Source organism: Rhinolophus ferrumequinum, chromosome 16, assembly GCF_004115265.2.
Source record: "Rhinolophus ferrumequinum isolate MPI-CBG mRhiFer1 chromosome 16, mRhiFer1_v1.p, whole genome shotgun sequence".
Taxonomy (NCBI): domain Eukaryota; kingdom Metazoa; phylum Chordata; class Mammalia; order Chiroptera; family Rhinolophidae; genus Rhinolophus; species Rhinolophus ferrumequinum.
Window position 1 is genome coordinate 35,031,529 of NC_046299.1, and position 18,394 is coordinate 35,049,922.

At 34.3% G+C, this 18,394-nt stretch overlaps 1 protein-coding gene across 3 annotated transcripts in view; it reads left to right on the plus strand.

Annotated features, from left to right (window-relative positions):
- The window catches only part of PRKG1 (protein kinase cGMP-dependent 1), a 1,124,480-nt gene that overhangs the window by 979,824 nt on the left and 126,262 nt on the right, over positions 1–18,394 (plus strand). For 2 of the 3 annotated variants that reach the window (XM_033130095.1, XM_033130094.1), the window contains exon 8: positions 14,736–14,801. In XM_033130095.1, the coding sequence (XP_032985986.1) occupies positions 14,736–14,801 (66 nt within the window). Of the gene's footprint in view, positions 1–10,028; positions 10,155–14,735; positions 14,802–18,394 lie in introns of those variants that run through there. The other variant, XM_033130096.1, reaches the window with a different exon arrangement.

Genomic DNA, 18,394 nt, shown 5'->3' on the forward strand with positions numbered 1-18,394 from the left:
GATGGATGGATGGATGGATGGATGAATGGGTGGATGGATATATGGATTGAAGGATAGATGAAGAAGGGAAAAAAGGAGAGAGAAAAAGAGGAAAGAAGGGAGGGAAGTAAGAATAAAGCTAATCCTTTAAATGCACTTTGAATTAGGAAAGGAGATTTTGCTGTTTTGTTCATAAAGGATATCAGCCCAAAATCCGGGCCAGAGTTAAAAAAAATACAACATGTATCTGATGGAAAGATATGACTAACAGTGTTCTGTTCTACAAATTGAAATACTAGACAGCTATGACTATCTGGTTGTGAGATAAGATAGATTTCTCAATTGTGATTAAGAACGAATATAGCAATGGATGGTTGTGAGCATCGTGCTGTAGCTACACATAATTAAAACCACTAGGTGCCTTAATTAAGATTATTAAAAGTTCCAATCGAGACATTATTTAATTAGCAGGTTATTTGCTGTGTGATCTTTAAAAATCTATCAAATGGGATGATGTTTGATTAAACTACAGGTTATATTGATTAAGCATTTTCTTTTAGTTATTTTAGATGTAGTTAAAATCTGCAAAAGTTATTGTTGAATCACTAAGTAATTAGCTGCAAGTCATTTTTGTTGGCTGAGAAAACATTAATTAAGCACTTTGGTCTGATTAGATTTTCTGCCTTGGAGAAGTAGATGCATAAAATCACAAGAATGGAAGGGAGTGGCAAGGTAGTGTTTTGTATACAACAGTGAACTTGGAGTTTGGTGAATGAAAGTTCACATCTATGCTGTTATCCAGTTAGAATGGTCAAGGTTAATACAACCTGCAGAATAACAGTCTTTGACCACAGCCTAGAAACTGGCAAGGTTCGATATTTCCAAGATCAGAAAGATAGCATGTTTATTGGAAGGCACATGGACACTGGGAATAGGTGATTCTGATTTAAAATCTGCATCTGTCACTTTTTAACTGTGTGACTCCAGGCAAGTCCTTGAATCTCTCTGATGTTCATTCAGTTCCTTCATCTAATTAGGAGTCAACAAACTTTTTCTGTAAAGAAACAGATAGTAATATTCTAGGATTTGCATGTCACATATGGTCTTTGTCACATATTCTTTTTTGTTTGTTTTTGCTTCTTCTGTTTTTAACTCTTTAAGGATGTAAAACCCATTCACACTTTGAGAGCTGTACAAAAACAGGCTGTGGCCTGTTCTCAGAGGAATGGTTTTCTGATGCCATATGACTGTATTAATACAAGATTTCACTTTTAAGGGGCAAACACCTTAGAGAAATGCTCAGTAATTGTAGGTTCTCCCAAGTATCATCGAAGCTAAAACTTTTGGTCAGTTTCAATTGTGCCACAGCTATTTTTTAAATGACCCTATGCTGTTACCATTTGTGCATCAGGGTTCTCAGCTATATATTCAAAGTAACAGTGCATGGCTCTTGCTACCTGTCTTCCCAGTGCTCCTAATGTAGTAGATGCTCAATTAAGGACCGTTTAGTAATAGTAAGGGCGATATTCAGTGCGCCCTGACCTCAGCACTCATACAGAAGTGGCTCTGAATGGAGTGTGGTAGGTGAGATACAGAGTAGATGCAGTGAGTTGTGCAGGACCCAGAGCACAAAGGACAACTACAGAACAGTTTTCGAAACATCCCCTATCTGTCAGCTACTAATATCAAGTAAACTGGATATGGGGGGTCTTGAGTAGAGGGAGTAAGAGAACCATGGGTGGTGTGAATCAGGCAAGACTTCCTGGTAATAACATTGTTACCAATGACTTTATCTATATATTTTTCTTCTTACAGTTGAAGAATTTGATACTTTTTCCCTAACAATTCACTTTAGTCTCTAACAGCAAAAAACAATAAAAGCACACAAAAAACCGAAAAACAACAACAACAAAAAAACAAAATAATAAATCCCAGACAAATGGGAGTACATTGTCTGCTCTTTGCCTCCTGCTAATCCTGTTTTTTTCTCCCCTTGAGAGATTTTATATATGTTTGAGAATGTGATGAAACAATCTGTTGGATTTTTAAAGATATTTGTATAGTTGATATATATAGCCATTTATAATTTTTCCAGTCGCAACGCTGTTAGCCTCATTTCTCTTTCCTCTTCTTTTTGCTTCAAGAGTTTCAGCCATTATGAATTAATCGCTGTTTGCTACACACAAGATTTTTTCATACTTTTCCACAGGATGTTCCTAGTGATATGACCACCTCACTTTCTCTGTTGACAAATTTCTGCATGCGTACTAGTTCTTACCTGATGCATCATTACTTCCCGTAGCTTCCCGTGAGCCTCTGCACCATCAAGCTATTCATCCCACCACTCATCTCCAGTCAGGGTTGAGGCATTGCCATGTAATTCTGTGTCACTTAGTCAGACCTCTGACGTACTCTGATCACACTGCATTAGAACTATCAATAATCTGTCTTACCCATTAGATTGTAACATTTGGAGGGCAAGAATTTTGTCCTTTACCCCTTTTTATACCGAAGACAGTACCTTAGAGTCTATTTATGATTGCCAGATAAAATATAAGACACCAGTTAAATTTGAATGTCAGGTAAATAATGAATAATGTTTTACTATAAGTATATTATTACATGAGGCACATTTAAACAAAAAATAGTCATTGTTTACCTGAAATTGACATAAAAATGTGTGCCCTGTATTTATATTTGCTAAATCTGGCAACCCTACATTCTTGCATGAATGAATGAATGAATGAATGGATGGATGGACGTCATTCTTTTTCTGTATTATAGCATGAAACTTTTTTTTTTATTAAAGTTTATTGGGGGTGACAATGGTTAGTTAAGTTACATAGGTTTCAAGTTTACAATTTTATAATACATCATCTATATATCACATTGTGTGCTCACCATCCAGAGTCAGTTCTCCTTCCATCACCATATATTTGATCCCCTTTACCCTCATCTACCACCCTCCTCCCACCTTACCCTCTGGTAACCACTAAACTATTGTCTATGTCTATGAGGTTTTTTTTCTTTGTCTTTTTGTTTTGTTCCCTTGTTGCTTTCAGTTTTATATCCCACATATCAGTGAAATCATATGGGTCTCCACTTTTTCCGTCTGACTTATTTTGCTTAGCATAATAATCTCAAGATCAATCCATTTGTCACAAATGGCACTATTTCATCTTTTCTTGTGGCAGAATAGTATTCCATTGTGTATATATACTATATACCACTAGTTTCATTAATTTCTGCAGGTTTCAGATTAGAGGGTAAGCCATAGTAGAAAATTTAGTCAATGTGATCTGAAACCCTTCATTGAATTTTGAACCATGTTTTTATATTAACAACAGAAGGACTTACTATGAAGAAATGACTTTTAATTCTTGAGGAACTTTCTAGGTTAATATAATAGAAGAGGCATGAAAGTAGTGATGATCCATCAGTAGGTAAACAAGAGTGAATAGAATCTATTGGGATTAGACATGCTATAATAATAGAAATGAAATAATAACCGTATTGTATAATTATTGTTTATTGAGTAATTTTAGTACTCAGACACTAGATGCTTTTCATATGTTTCATTGCTTATTCTTCATAAAATTAACCCTACTAAATACTATTATTTTCCCAAGAAAATTGAAAAGCAGAGAGAACTTAAGTATCTTACTCAAGATCACATAGCTAATTAATGGCAAATCTGATATTTGAACCTAGATGAAATAACTCTTGCATTTGTTCTTCTAATTACTAGGCTCTACTCTCAGTGCAAAGATTTACTATGACTTAATATATGCAGTTAATGTATGCTGTGTGATTAAATTATGAAAATTTATTATAAAGAGAACATTTATTTTCTGATTGCTAGTGGAAATGACAAAAATACAATCTCAAAGAAATATTAAATATTAAAATATTAACTATTATATACATGCATGGATATCTACATGAAATATTTATATATATATATAAAAATATTTCATGAAATATTTATGAAATACATGAAATATTTATATATATATATATATATATATATATATATATATACACACACATACAATTGGTATCTTAACCTTTTAAGAGATCCAAATCACCACCCTAACAGTTGTGAAAGGTGTTAACTTAATAATCAGATGTCCTTTCTGAAAAAATACTTTCCTTAGTTTGTCATCTAGTTTCTGTCATTGCTGCTGGTGAAAGTAGGGCAAAAGGCAGTGCTGTAAGTGACACTGGAGAATACTGTGTCAAATGTTTTTACTTGCTGCACCTGCTATGTTGGTATCTCTCCAATGTCGTCAGAATAGGCCAGCATACGTTAGCTGTAGCTCTGCTAGCTGAGGATAGCTTTGGGGTGACGGTGAGGGGTAGCCCAGGGATGGATAGCAGCTAACCATGCAATCAACACCGATGAGGCCTTCCAGGAGAGTAAAACAACTTACTAGCCAGGCTCCCTACCCACAGATTGCTTGTAGGAGTCAATTTGTGTTATTTCATGTATTTGCTTTAAAAAAGATTTGTTTTATGATAGGTAATTCAAGCATATAACATAAAATTCAAAAGCTACAAAAGTCATTCTCCCTCCTTCTTCTGACCTTTAATCATGCATTCTCTTCCCTGATTGTAATTACTTTTTTTGTTATGTCATCCTGCAGCGATCTATTCATTTCAGTGTATACTTATTTTATCGTGTATTTTATATAAATGAGAGCATACACTCGTAGTTCAGCCACCATGGTCTTTTCACTGAAGATATCATGCAGATGATATACATACAGGTTTTCTTTCATTATTTTAATATTTTTTTAACATTCCCTTGCATTTATCTTATGAAATTTTAATAAATTCCACATTGATAGATATTTGCATTTTTCCTAACTTTGCTATTACACAGAATACTATAGTCCTATGGAGTTAGGGCATGTCTAATATACCAAAGTTCTTGGCAAAAATTGATTGATATATTTAACAGTAAGTCTAATACCCTGTTTGCTTTTCCTAACTAACAACAACTGTAGTTTATATTGTATGCAGTGATTTGGCTTTAGCAATTTTTATCCAATTAGCCTTGTGTACACATAGCCATGACTTTCCTTTCTTTACCTATTATGTTGTTTCTTCTGTGTATCTTTGATTCAAAGTTAATCTTCAATTTGGATAAAATTATAGCCTATTAGATGCACTGAATTTTAAATTCACCAAAGAATTTTGTTTATTCAATTAATGCAATATAAGAAATATTTGATAAGCAAGTGAAAAAATAAGAAATCTTTTACAATTTAACTCTATTTTAAAATTCTGGATATTTCTCTTCCTTAAAAAAGCCCAATTAAAATCTGAATTTTAATTTTTAGTTATCAAAATATTATTTCATAGACATTTATTATATTCTTGACTTCTGATTATGAGAATATATTATTTCAAGTGAACATGTCTGATTTCTATGTGAAAATACATTTCATTAATCACAGATAAAATTATGAATATGAAAATCCATGCCATGATATGCTGCTTACATATTCAGATAGTGCATCACAGTTGCAGACTTATAATATCCTTTTCTACCTAAAGAAATATCCTTGGATTCAGGATGAATCATCCCAGGAGCATTGAAAACCATGATAATTAGAACTTTTAAAATGTTTCTGCTTTGTTAAAATTCTAACTAATTACAGAGGAGGACAGAGCAGTGATTTCAATCACCATTTCAAATGTGAAAAATGAAACAGAAAATGGGGCTTTTCCTTAAGGTCATATGCTAACTTGGCGATAGAACAAGAAATAGGAGAAACTCTCCTGACATGTTGCGTAGAAATTTTTACAGGAGAGAACACCCTCCTGGCCTGAGGGCACTTTAGGAAAACTTTTTATTTTTTATTTTTTTTAATTTTTTTTTAAGGAAGGCACAGCTCACAGTGGCCAATATGGGGATCAAACAGGCAACCTTGGTGTTATTAGCACCTTGCTCTGACCAACTGAGCTAACCGGCCACCGGAAACCTTTGGAAAATGTGACCATTCAACTTAATATTCATTTCAAACATGCATCATTGAGATTTATTAGCACAAAACTTCCAGTGGTGATTCCAACATGCTTCCTGTTTCTCTATTTGAAAGATAGGAAAAAATGAAGAATACATTTTAAGCTCTGTGAAATGCAGAAGAAACAAAGAAAACAGAAAGGATCGATGCATTATTTTATTCATTAAAGCATACGGCCATGAGATCCCCATGATGCATGAGATACCATGACCATTTAGACCCATGAAATACTTTGTCTATTAATATCTTCTCCCAAAATTCAAACTGTTTTTTGGCCACTTACATTACAAAATTACATGAACAATATATGAAAAGTAAAACCAACCATCAGATTTATCTTAATGCAGGTTATTTTATGAAATATAGATAACAGAAGGGGAAGTGTAGAATTAACAGGAAAATGAGTGTTTGATTTGAGATAATGAAGAGAACATCTATTATATTGCATTTCAGGATTGTGTTTTAAAATTTTAGTAAATGCTTTTTCCCCCCTCTTAAGACATCTTGAAATCATTCAGAAAAAGACCAAAAGGGCCCCTAAGAAAACAATGGCATTATACTAAAAGTCTGTACTCCTAAACAACTATAAAGTAACAGAATAAATGAGAGCAATAAGCTCTTCCTTCTCTCCATAAAATATAGTCTGGGGAGACATTCTAGATTTGTATGACTTTGCAAAAGAGTGTAATATTCAAAGTCAGAGTACAGAGTAAATGCCATCTGTCCTCTAGCAACAACAAAAACTAGGATTCAGAATTTTTTTCAGTGGTTATTCCTTACTAGGTATGAAATGTAGAGAAAATTATATTTAATGACCAGATAGAAGAAAAAAAAGCCATCAATGACATCAACGTTCAGAGGAATGAATGCATTCAAATATGAAATATGGAAGCAGTATGGATAACTGTTAAATCTCAGTTAAGCTAGTGTCCCGAAGGAAGCACAACAGAAAGACATAGCAATATATATCCCTCTGCAATTGCTTTTTTCCTCTCTTTTCACTTTTGCATATTCCACTTATAAGGTCGAACCAGATGAAATTCCCAAAAAGTGGTCTTTTTTTTTAACCAGAAAAAATGGCAGTTTCACCTAGTTCAACCTAATGAATGTCTATGTTCATTGTCATTGGAGTATGCCATAGAATATGAAGTCCATATATCACATAAAAATTCATTATACCATCAACCCAGCAGGAGTAACGTGAAAAAAAATATGAAACTAAAATTCTTCCAAATTCATTACTGTGATTTTCTTATTGTGACCTTCCATGGGTATGGATCGAAAAGGATTTGCATTATTTCAGAAAGTGAATTGATACAGTAAATGGAAATATTCACCTCTATATTAACACGAAGAATAAACTTTGGAGTTACCTTATGGATAACACTAATAATTGTTCTACCTAGAGAAGTATTCTCTTTAAGTTTATGTCGTGAGTCTCTGTTATTGATGAGAAAGCAGACATTGCCTTGCTTGGACTCCAGAAAGAGGATCTGCTCTATGCTCAATTCTATGGTGATCATAATTTGATATATATCCTTGATAATACATTTATTTTTAAAAATGTATTTGTTCTTTCATTACTCCTGTATTCTACATTGGAAACTTATAAAGAAAAGAGGTCACATTTTGTGTTTAGATATGTTCTTTAATATATAAAAGGCTATAGAGTAACATTTATTTTAATCAGTGGAAAGGCCATCAGTGTTCTGAAATTATTCATCTAAAATTATTTTCTTGATTCTTTATTTCATTATGGCATACAGAGTATTTTCTCTAAGCTTAAGCTTTTGAACTAACTTTTAAGATTTTATTTAATATGCTACAGGAAAAAGGGTTCACTTAGTCAATTCCATTTTAAAATAAATCTTTAGAGTAGCCTACATGTGCTGAATGATGTGTTCCTGCCCCTTGCCTTCTTTTCCTCAGTCCCTGAATTCCAACCTTTTTGTTTTACAATAAGCTATTTTCTATCTCGGGGCTATTGCATATGATGTATTTGTTTTTAGAAAATACATCTCCTGACTCATCTTGCTAACTGAACACATCCTTCCAAGCTTAGTTTTTAATGTCTTCAAAAAGATTGGACTCTGAAAGGAAGAGAGTCAGAGAGATCAGTTGTGAGTCCATATTAACATTTTAGGGTAGAAATGGTGGTGATGATCCAAAGTAGAAACAGTGGCTATGAAAATGCAAAGGATGGATAGATGTAAGAGGAAAGGCTAAGACAGAACCAATGTAATCAACACATGCAAGGATTGAGAGAGAAGATTTAAAAAAAATGAATCTAATCTTTTGAGCCTAGGTGAATGCAAGAATGGTGATATCATTTACCAAGACAGAGAACCCAAGGAAAATAGTGGTTTTGAGGTTAAAAGAATATGAAGTAAGTTTGAATTACAGGTTGCAATGGAACTTCCAGACAGGGTTGGCCAGTAGGAGAGAAGTAAACATTAGAAATGAAGACTTGGAAGTCATTAATATAAAACTAATAGCTATAAGATTATGTGAGATTTCCCCAAGTCAGAGCAATAAAAAGAAGTTTGGAGAAACATCTAGATTACAGTGAACTAGAGAAGATTCAGGAAAATAAATTGAGAATGTGATGTCAGAAAAGAATTGGGAGACTGATATTATTATAAAAACTTAGGGAAGGAGGTTTTTTAAGGAAAGTACTATATTTTGCCCTGATTAATGCATACTGTTTTGCCCAAATGTGTGAGGGAAAAATAAGGATGTGCATTATACATGGGTAGTACTAATTCCATATCTCTATAAATGTTTTTAATTCTGTTATTTGTGCTTCTGAGTTAAAAATGTAACTCTAGAAATCAATAATGATATCCATATGCAAAATAATGCCCTGGAATAGGATCATTGGTTTTGTTGAACTTAGGACAAACTTGCAACAAGGAAGAGTTCTTGGCCTTCTATGGTGCGTAAATATCATAAATTTGTTACCGGTACATAACATTTATTGTACCTTGTATCTGTTCTTGTGTTTTGTAATTATTTGTTACATAAAATTTCTTGTACCATAATATGTTAAAAACTAAATGCTAAAATTCCTTTGTAATACAAAAAAAGTACTTAAATGTAAACAAATAAAAAATTGAATTAAAAATTTTAAATGAAAGATTTTTTTTCCCTGAAAGTTTGGGACAAAAACGTGGGTGCACATTATACATGGTAGCGCATTATACATGGCTGAACACGGTATATTTATTCAAATGGGTCATGTGCTTCCTAGATGTCAGAGGACCCTACAGTGATGATGATGATGATGGTGGTGGTAGTGGTGATGATGACAAGCTGTTATTTACTGATTGCTTACTCTCTGCCAAGCTTGGTTAGAAGACAGGCATTTATTTACATGCATTAATTCATTTTACACTTAGTATGTATGTTCTGTTAGAATATGAGAGGTGTAAAGTACGTTGGAATAACTTCATGACTAATAGAAAGTAGAGTCAGTGAGTGGCCTGATACAACCTTTTTTTTTTTTTTTTTTTTTGAGAACTTTTATTTGCTCTGGGACCAAACTTTCAAATAGCACAGTTGAAATTGTCCCAAACTCTACAATTTTAGTGTATAATTAATTCAAAGTATAATTTCACTTTACGTGGCTCTTTGATGCTTGTCATATCCTATCCACTTTGAATATCCTACTTGTAGTAACTTTGATTTTGAGATGAATAGGGTTCATTTTGCCCTATGTCATCCAAACTAAACTGTGGGCATTAAACCGTTACACTTGACTGAGAATAAAGGGCTCCAACCCATGAATTGCCTAAGTTCATAAGCAATTGGAGTAGTGTCAGTTTCCATGAAGGCTGGCACTGTGAGAATGCTAGGACTGTTCACGGCACTCACGCTGCTGTAGAGCTGGAAAGGGAGAGCCCTCACTGGGACAGCAACTTTGCATGAACTATCGTCTACGTTGGCCTCATACACTCTGCGTTCCCCTGAGATAGCAAGCTACTGTTGAGTTCTCTACCAGTCATGAGATACAAAGGAACTGCTTCAGAACAAGAAGAGTCGGTGTGAAAACTTTGCTATGGAGTATTCAGATACTGACAGTGGTTCTGCTTTTGAATACAGTGATGATGAAGATTCCAGTGATGAAGTTCAAAGAATATCAGAGTCAGTGAATAGAAAACTGTATTTGTAAATATGTTTGGGTATTTTTCATGCTGTATGATTTCATTGAAAGGAATTTCTAACTCCTACAAAACTGCTTAAACAGAGAACAATACTAAATGGCATAGCTTTGATAGTAATTATTCATTAATCAATAGCAAGTTTGTGAAATATCTGTTAATCTGCTAAACAGTAGCTACTTGTGTAATAGCACAGTTTATTAAATGTCACGCTGAAATCAGCTAATACAGGTACAACAATGGATGAATATGAGATTTTATTTTTAAAGACAATGTACATGTTAGGCCTAGACTGTTATGTAGATACATGTACATTTACTTGCTATAAAAAAGTGTGCTGAATGTGCAGTCAATATGTGTTCAGTGAAAGTTTTTAAGTAAGTAGCATGTCCATTATTTTATAACTCTAGTTATAAAATTCTCTTGTGGTCAATGTTTTTTGTTTGTTTTTTTTCAAAATCTCACATATTCTTCTATTAGAAATTAGAAAACACCCAGAACTGATAAAAAATACAAATGAAAGAATGCTCAGTTTTTAAAAATAAGACTGTCTTCCTCTCTCTTCTTTTTCCCCATGTCTAAACCATTATTACATGAAACCCCTACTAACTTGGCAGATGTTCTGGGGTAAACTAGTATCATAACAGCAATGTATGGACAGAGACAAATTCAATAACATGGAGCTCTTAGAACCTCTATATTATATGAGTATGTAATATTTTATATCTGAATCCAAATGATATTTTCTTTTACCATGGTCCTTGGACCTACAAAGGATCTAAGTATGCACAGTAAGTCATAGTATTGTCAGCTTCTCTGAGTAATATTCTCTCATTAGAAGTTTTTATCGTCTCTCCTAAAATAAGGGATTGATATATATATCAATAACAGGTCAGATAGTACTTTTTTTCTGTCACAGCAGCAGGTTCTTTGAGTACACAGGGACGACATTTCTAGACACCTACATCCAGGTGTAACGGCCTTAAGCACCTTAATAATAGAGATACAATGACAATGTAATGGCAACATGAACTTGGCACTGAATAAACTTGATATTGAGTAATTTGCTACTGTTATGTAATATTATTATAAATCAGCATAGCAGGACTAGGAAAGAGCTATGGATAGGAATTCTAATAATTTGAGATTCACAGTGGTTTATTGGAATAGCTTTGCAATCGAGCACCCATAAACATATTAATGCTGTTTTTATTAAGAATGAAATATATTTTTATACTGGTGGACAGAGAGACAATTATGACTACTTACTGCTCAGAAGTTATTTTGCATTAGAGTTTAGAATTGTTGTCAAATTGAAATATGATAGCAGAGTGTACCACCAGTGGACTGTTGTGGAAAGAACATGGACCTTGAAGCCAGCCAGGTATGTGTTCAGATTCCAGGGCTGCAACTCAATAGCTATGTCTGACTTTGGGTAGTTCACCTAACCTCTATCCCCATGTGTAAATTTGGAATAAAATTCTCATCCTCTGTTATATGCATTAAATGAGATTTATGTTCATTGTTTAATATAATTCCTGATATGTACTAGATGCTCATCAATTGGCAAATATAATCTATTGTTTAACAGATTGTTTTTTCCTCCGTGTTATTCATTTCTTCTGTTTTGATCTATGTCACTCTACTAGGTACTAAGACTAATTGTAGGCTATAACTTACAAATTTTCCTTTTTAAAATAAAATACTTTCAATTTTATTGGCTTTGTCACTCTTGATTTTCGATTTTTTTCTTATCTACATTTAAAAATATCTATGTAGTTTCTTTTTGTTGCAAGGAAATTGCATTCATTTTTAAAAGTTTATCCAATTTAGGCCAGAGGATATGATAAAATCTTAAAATGTTAAACATTTGTGATGAAATTGTTTTTTTTAATTCATATGCATAGAAAATATTATAAAAATAAAGTTTTATTTTATATATATTTTGAAAGACAAGCAATTTCTAAATCAGCAATATGGAACTACGTTTTAGGGAAAGTTGAATTTGATAAGATGTGTTCTATAAAGTTGTAATAAGATTTTTTTTTTACACTAACTGCTATTTGTAATAACATATGCTGCCATCAGCAACCTCCTGAGAAATAAGCCATTCACACGATTTATGACAAACTTGATACGTATTACTGTCATTTCCTGTGTTGTGTCCACTTCACCGAAAATTCCCACTCAGAAGGTGATAATGAAGTTGAAAATATATTGACCATTTTTTTACGGAGCAAAAAGAAAATCTGTACTTTGTTTTTGGGTAGGAATGTTTCATACAGACAGTGCCTTCATAAGGACAGACATGGCAGAAAAAGTAGAAGTAATAAACAGCAGAACACACTGTTCTCTATGTGCCGAGCATTGTGATAAACGAATCTTTGATTATCTCATTTAATACCACACAGTGAGTGGGCATTTCTATCATCCTATTTTGACTGATGAGGAAGCTTGTAGCTTGTCTTGTAAAAGCAACTGTGTGCCTCAAAGCCTGGGGCCCAAGGGCCCAGGACTGTGATGAGTGTGCTGTTTCCGCACCACACTCTTACTAAGCACCTCCTCTGTGACAGCCGTTCCGAATAAAACGGAGAGCAAAACTAGCCATGGAACCTGCCTTCATGTGGTTTAGTAGGAGGCACATAGGGTCATTAAACAAGTAACCACACAAGTAAATGCATCAATTACAAACTGTGAGAGATGGTTGAAGAGGTACTTAAGGCTATGAGAACAGATAAACAGGGAAGCTGATCAAGTTAATTCAGATGACAGCCCTGAGAAAGGGACACTTAGGCCGAGATCTAAGGGATTAGCAGGGATGAACTAGGCAAGGAGTTGGAGAGGGACTTCTGGGCTTAGAGAAGTCATGTTAAGAAGAACTCATGACAAGAAGCAGATGAGGTGTTCAGTAATTGACAGGAAGCCAGTTTGACTGGAAGGGAGTATGTGCTGGGAGTAACTGGGAGGATGATACTGGGAGTTGAGGAGAGTGTAATAAAAATTTTAGAATCAGATGAGAATTTAGTATGATAGCTGGATTAAACATACACATCAATAGCTTTTTTTCTTTCATAATAGTAACCAGTGAGAAACAGAAATGGGAAAGGAATGTAACTCATAAGAAAAACTAATGATATAAAACAACTAAGAATATTGTTTTTAAAATGTCAAGACCCAATTGAAAAATATTAAGAAATCGTATTTAAAGACAAAAAAAACTTGACCTTAACAAGTGGAGACTTATGCCATGTTCTTGTATGGAAAATGAATATAATCAGAAAGTCCTTTTTCTGAAATCAGTTTATAAATGTAATGCAACTTTACCGGAGTCCCAATGTGGGTTTCTTTTGAAGAGGAAAAATTATTTTCAAGTCTATATGAAATATAAATGCTTAAGAGTATCATCAAGGTATTTCCAAAACAGAATTTTAGTAAGGAGAAAGTTGCTTTACCAACTACTAATTATGAATAATTACTATAAAGCAATTGTAATCTGAACAGCATGATGTAACAACAAAAAATCAGTAGAAAAAAATACCGAGTTCAGAAGTATGTGTGAAAACTTCGTGTATTTTGAAAAAAATAAAAATTCACTGGGAACAGCTGTATTTTCAAGATTTCATAGCCTGTTCTTAAAGACATATAATGTTTTGATGATCTTTAGAATATAATAACGCTATATTATTTCCTGTGTACGTAACTCTGTAATGTTTTTCAAACTTATATTCATCATTAATTATATTAACTTAGACATTTTACTTTTCTAGGAAAAGAGTACAGTCTAAGTATATAATGCTTTCATGACAGTGGTACCATTACATTTTTAATAATTCAATATGTAATGTGAATGTTACTTTACCAAATCCACCTTTGACTGCTGGATAAGACAGAGATATCAGGGCAGATTTTTAAAGGTTTAAGACGTTGATAGATATTCTTACAGTGACAAATTAGAAGCTTCTAAAGAGAGAGTATATACAAATTTCAGTCAGTGTGATTAAAATTTGTCAAATATTGTTGAAACTCTAGTGCAGATGAATACGTGTATGTATTGTAAGTTGCCCAAATCTTAGTTGCATTAAAAACAGGGTCTCTAAAGTAGGGAAATAATTAAAACAGACCAATTGTTCTCAAGGTTATAATGACAAATTCACACCCAAAAGGATTAGATACTCAATGTCTAGAAATATATCTTCAGGCCCTTTAAAACCTTTTCTCTATGCATGTTCATTGCTATCTTTATTATTGTCCAATTAATTCGTTAATTCCCCAAAGAGCACAGTGAATGATGATATATAATTTTATTTCACGTGTGTAAGTGAAACTTTACGTTTGAAGATTATAGCTACCAGATTATAACTGTAGGATTCATGTGATTCATGACAAGAACAGGTTGTTTCTCAGGACAAAGACATTTGAAACACGAACGAAGCTTAAATCTGGAAGTGGGTGAATCAGAAGAGTATACATAATTTAGTATGTTTCCTGAATTAATCACAATGAACACCTTTCTTTGATATTAAAGATTATTTTACTTCAATGTCTCTCTTTTTTTTTTATGTAGGGAAGATGTGAGAACAGCAAATGTAATTGCTGCAGAAGCTGTAACCTGCCTTGTGATCGACAGAGAGTAAGTACATTGCTTTATTATGCGTATTGCACACTCATATCAGTGACATGCATGAGTTCCTAGAATTAGACATCATTTTATTGAGCTGTAAAATTTATTTTGAATCTTTTCATTTTAAAATGAGTTCTATATTTGATTCTCAGTTTCCATTATTTTTGAAAGTGGTTGGCTCTGCCCTTCTAGCTTTGCGATCTTCAACAAGATACTTGACCACTACTGTGTTTCCCCCAAAATAAGACCTAACCAGAAAATAAGCCCTAGCATGATTTTTCAGGATGACATCCCCTGACCTTAAGCCCGAATGCATCTTTTGGAGCAAACCTTAGTATAAGACCCGGTCTTATTTTCGGGGAAACACGATATGAACTTCAACTCAGTTAACTCATCTGTAAACTGGGTATAATGCAACATTATAATGATATTGTGAGGATTGATGGGAACACCTGAGGAAAGGATTGTGTCCAAGTGTTTTTACTCAGGAGGCACTTAACCAATGCTATTTATTTGTGTAAATTTTTAGAATAATAATAACTATAATAATATATGAAATTATTAATACTACTATTATTAATATTATGGAATGGAGTATTCCTTGAGTATGTCTGTTATGTCTTCTATTCTTCCATCCCCATACTCCTATAATAGAAACATTTAAGGACGACACTTTTAAAGAAAACATCAGTTCTAGACATAGGCATATATTTAGGGCCATTAAACTTTTGTTTCGTGATGCCTAGCCCTATTCTTTCTCTCTGTTCTGGCTTGTTGTTTTCATTACCTGAATGCTTCATAGGTTACACTACAAATATCAGAGTATTGACGCTATACGACAGTGGTTAAAATGCATGTGCACTATCTGGAAGCAGTCCACCAGATTTTTCCTCATTGCAGAGTTTATGGATAAGTTTATCAGAAAAGCCAAGTGCCCAACTCAAGGAGAACTGTAAAACGCCCATTTTAGTGGAGCCCTTAGAGCTGGAATAGCTGTGAGGGTCAGTGTGGAATGAAACTAAGGGGAAGGATATGATCGGCCCAAAATGATGGAGTTGAATGTTGAGCTCAGGGGGCTTTGGGTGGAGAGGGATCCCACAGAGTCATGAATTTCACTTTGGGAGGCCCCTCTTTGTTGGATCTCTAGATCCAGAGCAGAGTCACAGCTTCAGAATGGCAGTTCAATCCATCAACATCTCTGAAATAAATACGCTTTGTCTGGTTCCCAGAAACAATTACCCCTTCAGTCATTCTTTCATTCAACTAATAGTTTGCTGAAGATCTTCCATATGCAAGGCATTGTTAGGGGCTACGAGAAGAATCAAAGGAATAGCACTGATCCTGGCTTGGGGGCTAGCTTCTAACACAGAAGATGTAATGTATACATAAATAATCATCACACAAGGCAGAATGTAAAAAGGGTCCAGAATACACATTTATGGGAGTCTGAAAAGGGAGTGACACTTATGAAGAGAATCGGGCGTCTTCATGAATGAAATGGTATTATTACATGGATCTGGAAGTATAGGAGATACCCATATAAATAGAGTGAAAAGGGTAAGCAATACCCGTATGGGAAATATGAGCCATTTCAATTGGCTAGAATGAGACTGAGTAAAAGAAGTTGGAGGAGGTGTGTGACAAAGAAGTTCACAGATGTTCTGGGGCTTGCTCACCAAGAACACCGAATGCTGGGATAAGGGTAATTGACAATTTTATACAGTGGAATAGTGTCACTGTGACACTGTATTTGGTAGCCTCATCTGAGAATGCTTTCTAAGATGAATTAGAGCGAGAGGTTGGAGGCAGAATATCTTGTTAGGAGTCTATAAATCCAAGTGGTGATTCTGAGACCGTTTATGGGAGGAAGCATAAGAATGAAGACGTAAAATCAGAAAATTTAACACTTGATTGAATGTGAAGGGCAAGGGGAAAATTAGGGTTGTAGTTGGGATTAAGAAGATCTAGAAGGACTATAGAGGAGGAATCCGTTTAGGAGGCACAGTGGTATGCCACTAAAAATATAAGGAATTTGACATGCGAGTTGGACACTCAAAAGCAGTTGCCCTGCAGGAAATGCAAAATGTGGGATAAGAACTCTTGCTTGAGTTAACTTAAAATTAACTTAAAGTTTGCTTACCTAGAATGAATAGCTGAGGCAATGAAACTAGATGGAATTGCATGAAAATAGAGAAGAAAATAGAACTGAGTTTAGAATTTGGGAAAATTCTTATATTCAAAAGGAAGAAAAAAACAATGATAAAACTGAGATGTCAGCAATCAGAGCAGTGTAGGAAACCTCAGAAACCAAGAAGATTTCAGGAGAAGGGGATAATCAGCGGTGTAAAAGGCAAGTGTGAAGCCAAAGGACATAGAGGTTGAGAAAAGGTCAATAGGTTTACTAACCTGGGAGAAAAGTTTTAATAAAGTGGTGAAAATGGAATCCAGATACATAGAGTGACTGGGTATTGAGGAAGTGAGAGAATGAATGAAGGGTTCTTTCTTTCAAGAAATTTGGTTAAAGAAAGGAAGACAAGAATGAGGGAGGAAGCATGAGGAATTAGCAGGGTCTTAGAGAGTTTCCTTATGATGGAAATATGCAAGAATCCAGGAAGATGGAAATGGGGCCACAGGGGAAGAAATTGTGAACAATAAAAATTGGAGAACTTGGAAAACATACATTTCTTAATTTCTTTCTTTTCCTTTTCTTTTCTAAAAATAGCAGAAAAGAGGAGAGGCTGGAAATGTATAGAGATGCAGATAAAAAAAAGTTATGGAGATATGGATGGCCTTAATCTTGTCGCTAAAGCATAAAGCAAGGAAATCTGGTGAGGTGAAGAGTGAGACTGGCCCTGAGAGTTTGCCAGGGGGTCAATGGGTAAACAAATCAGTTTATAGCCCTACAGTCCCATGTAATTTATGCATTTCTACCTGTGTGACATCTCTCCTGGAAGGTGGATAGTGAAAGTGAAGCCCATAGAAGTTTAATCATTTGATAAGGTTTCCTGGGAAAGGGTAAAGTCCAGATTAATCTAATCACAGAGAATCAAACGGGATGAGACTTTGTGCGTCATCCATTCTAGCTCCTTCAGTTTAGTCAACGGAGGTCTGGAGAGATGAAAACATATCAAGTAGCACCACACAAATTCTTTTGCCTCATCCTAATTTTCTCTTTTTTCCAAACCTAGTCATATGCAGTGCACAGTGGAGACTGCATGGGCTTTGGCAAAGAAAGCTCAATACTTGAATCTTGCCTGCACCATTTTATGACAGCATGGGCAAGTTACTTAAATTCCATTTCAGTTTCCCCATAATATTACCTAAATTATAAAATTAGTTTGAAGATCAGTTTAACATATGTAAAGGTCCATGGACAGCACAAAGTGTGCAGTAAGCTCTCAATAAATGTTTCCTTCCTCTTCTCCCAAAAGGCATAGACATTTCTTGGATTTAGCCATTTTTTTTCTACAATCAGCATGCAAGATATAATATACAGAGAGGTCTAGCTTTAATCATAAACATAGATAAGACAGCCTGAGTCTAGGATTCAAGAAATGCATTTCTATACTCTTAGGAGAGAACTTTGGCTTTCCACCAAATAT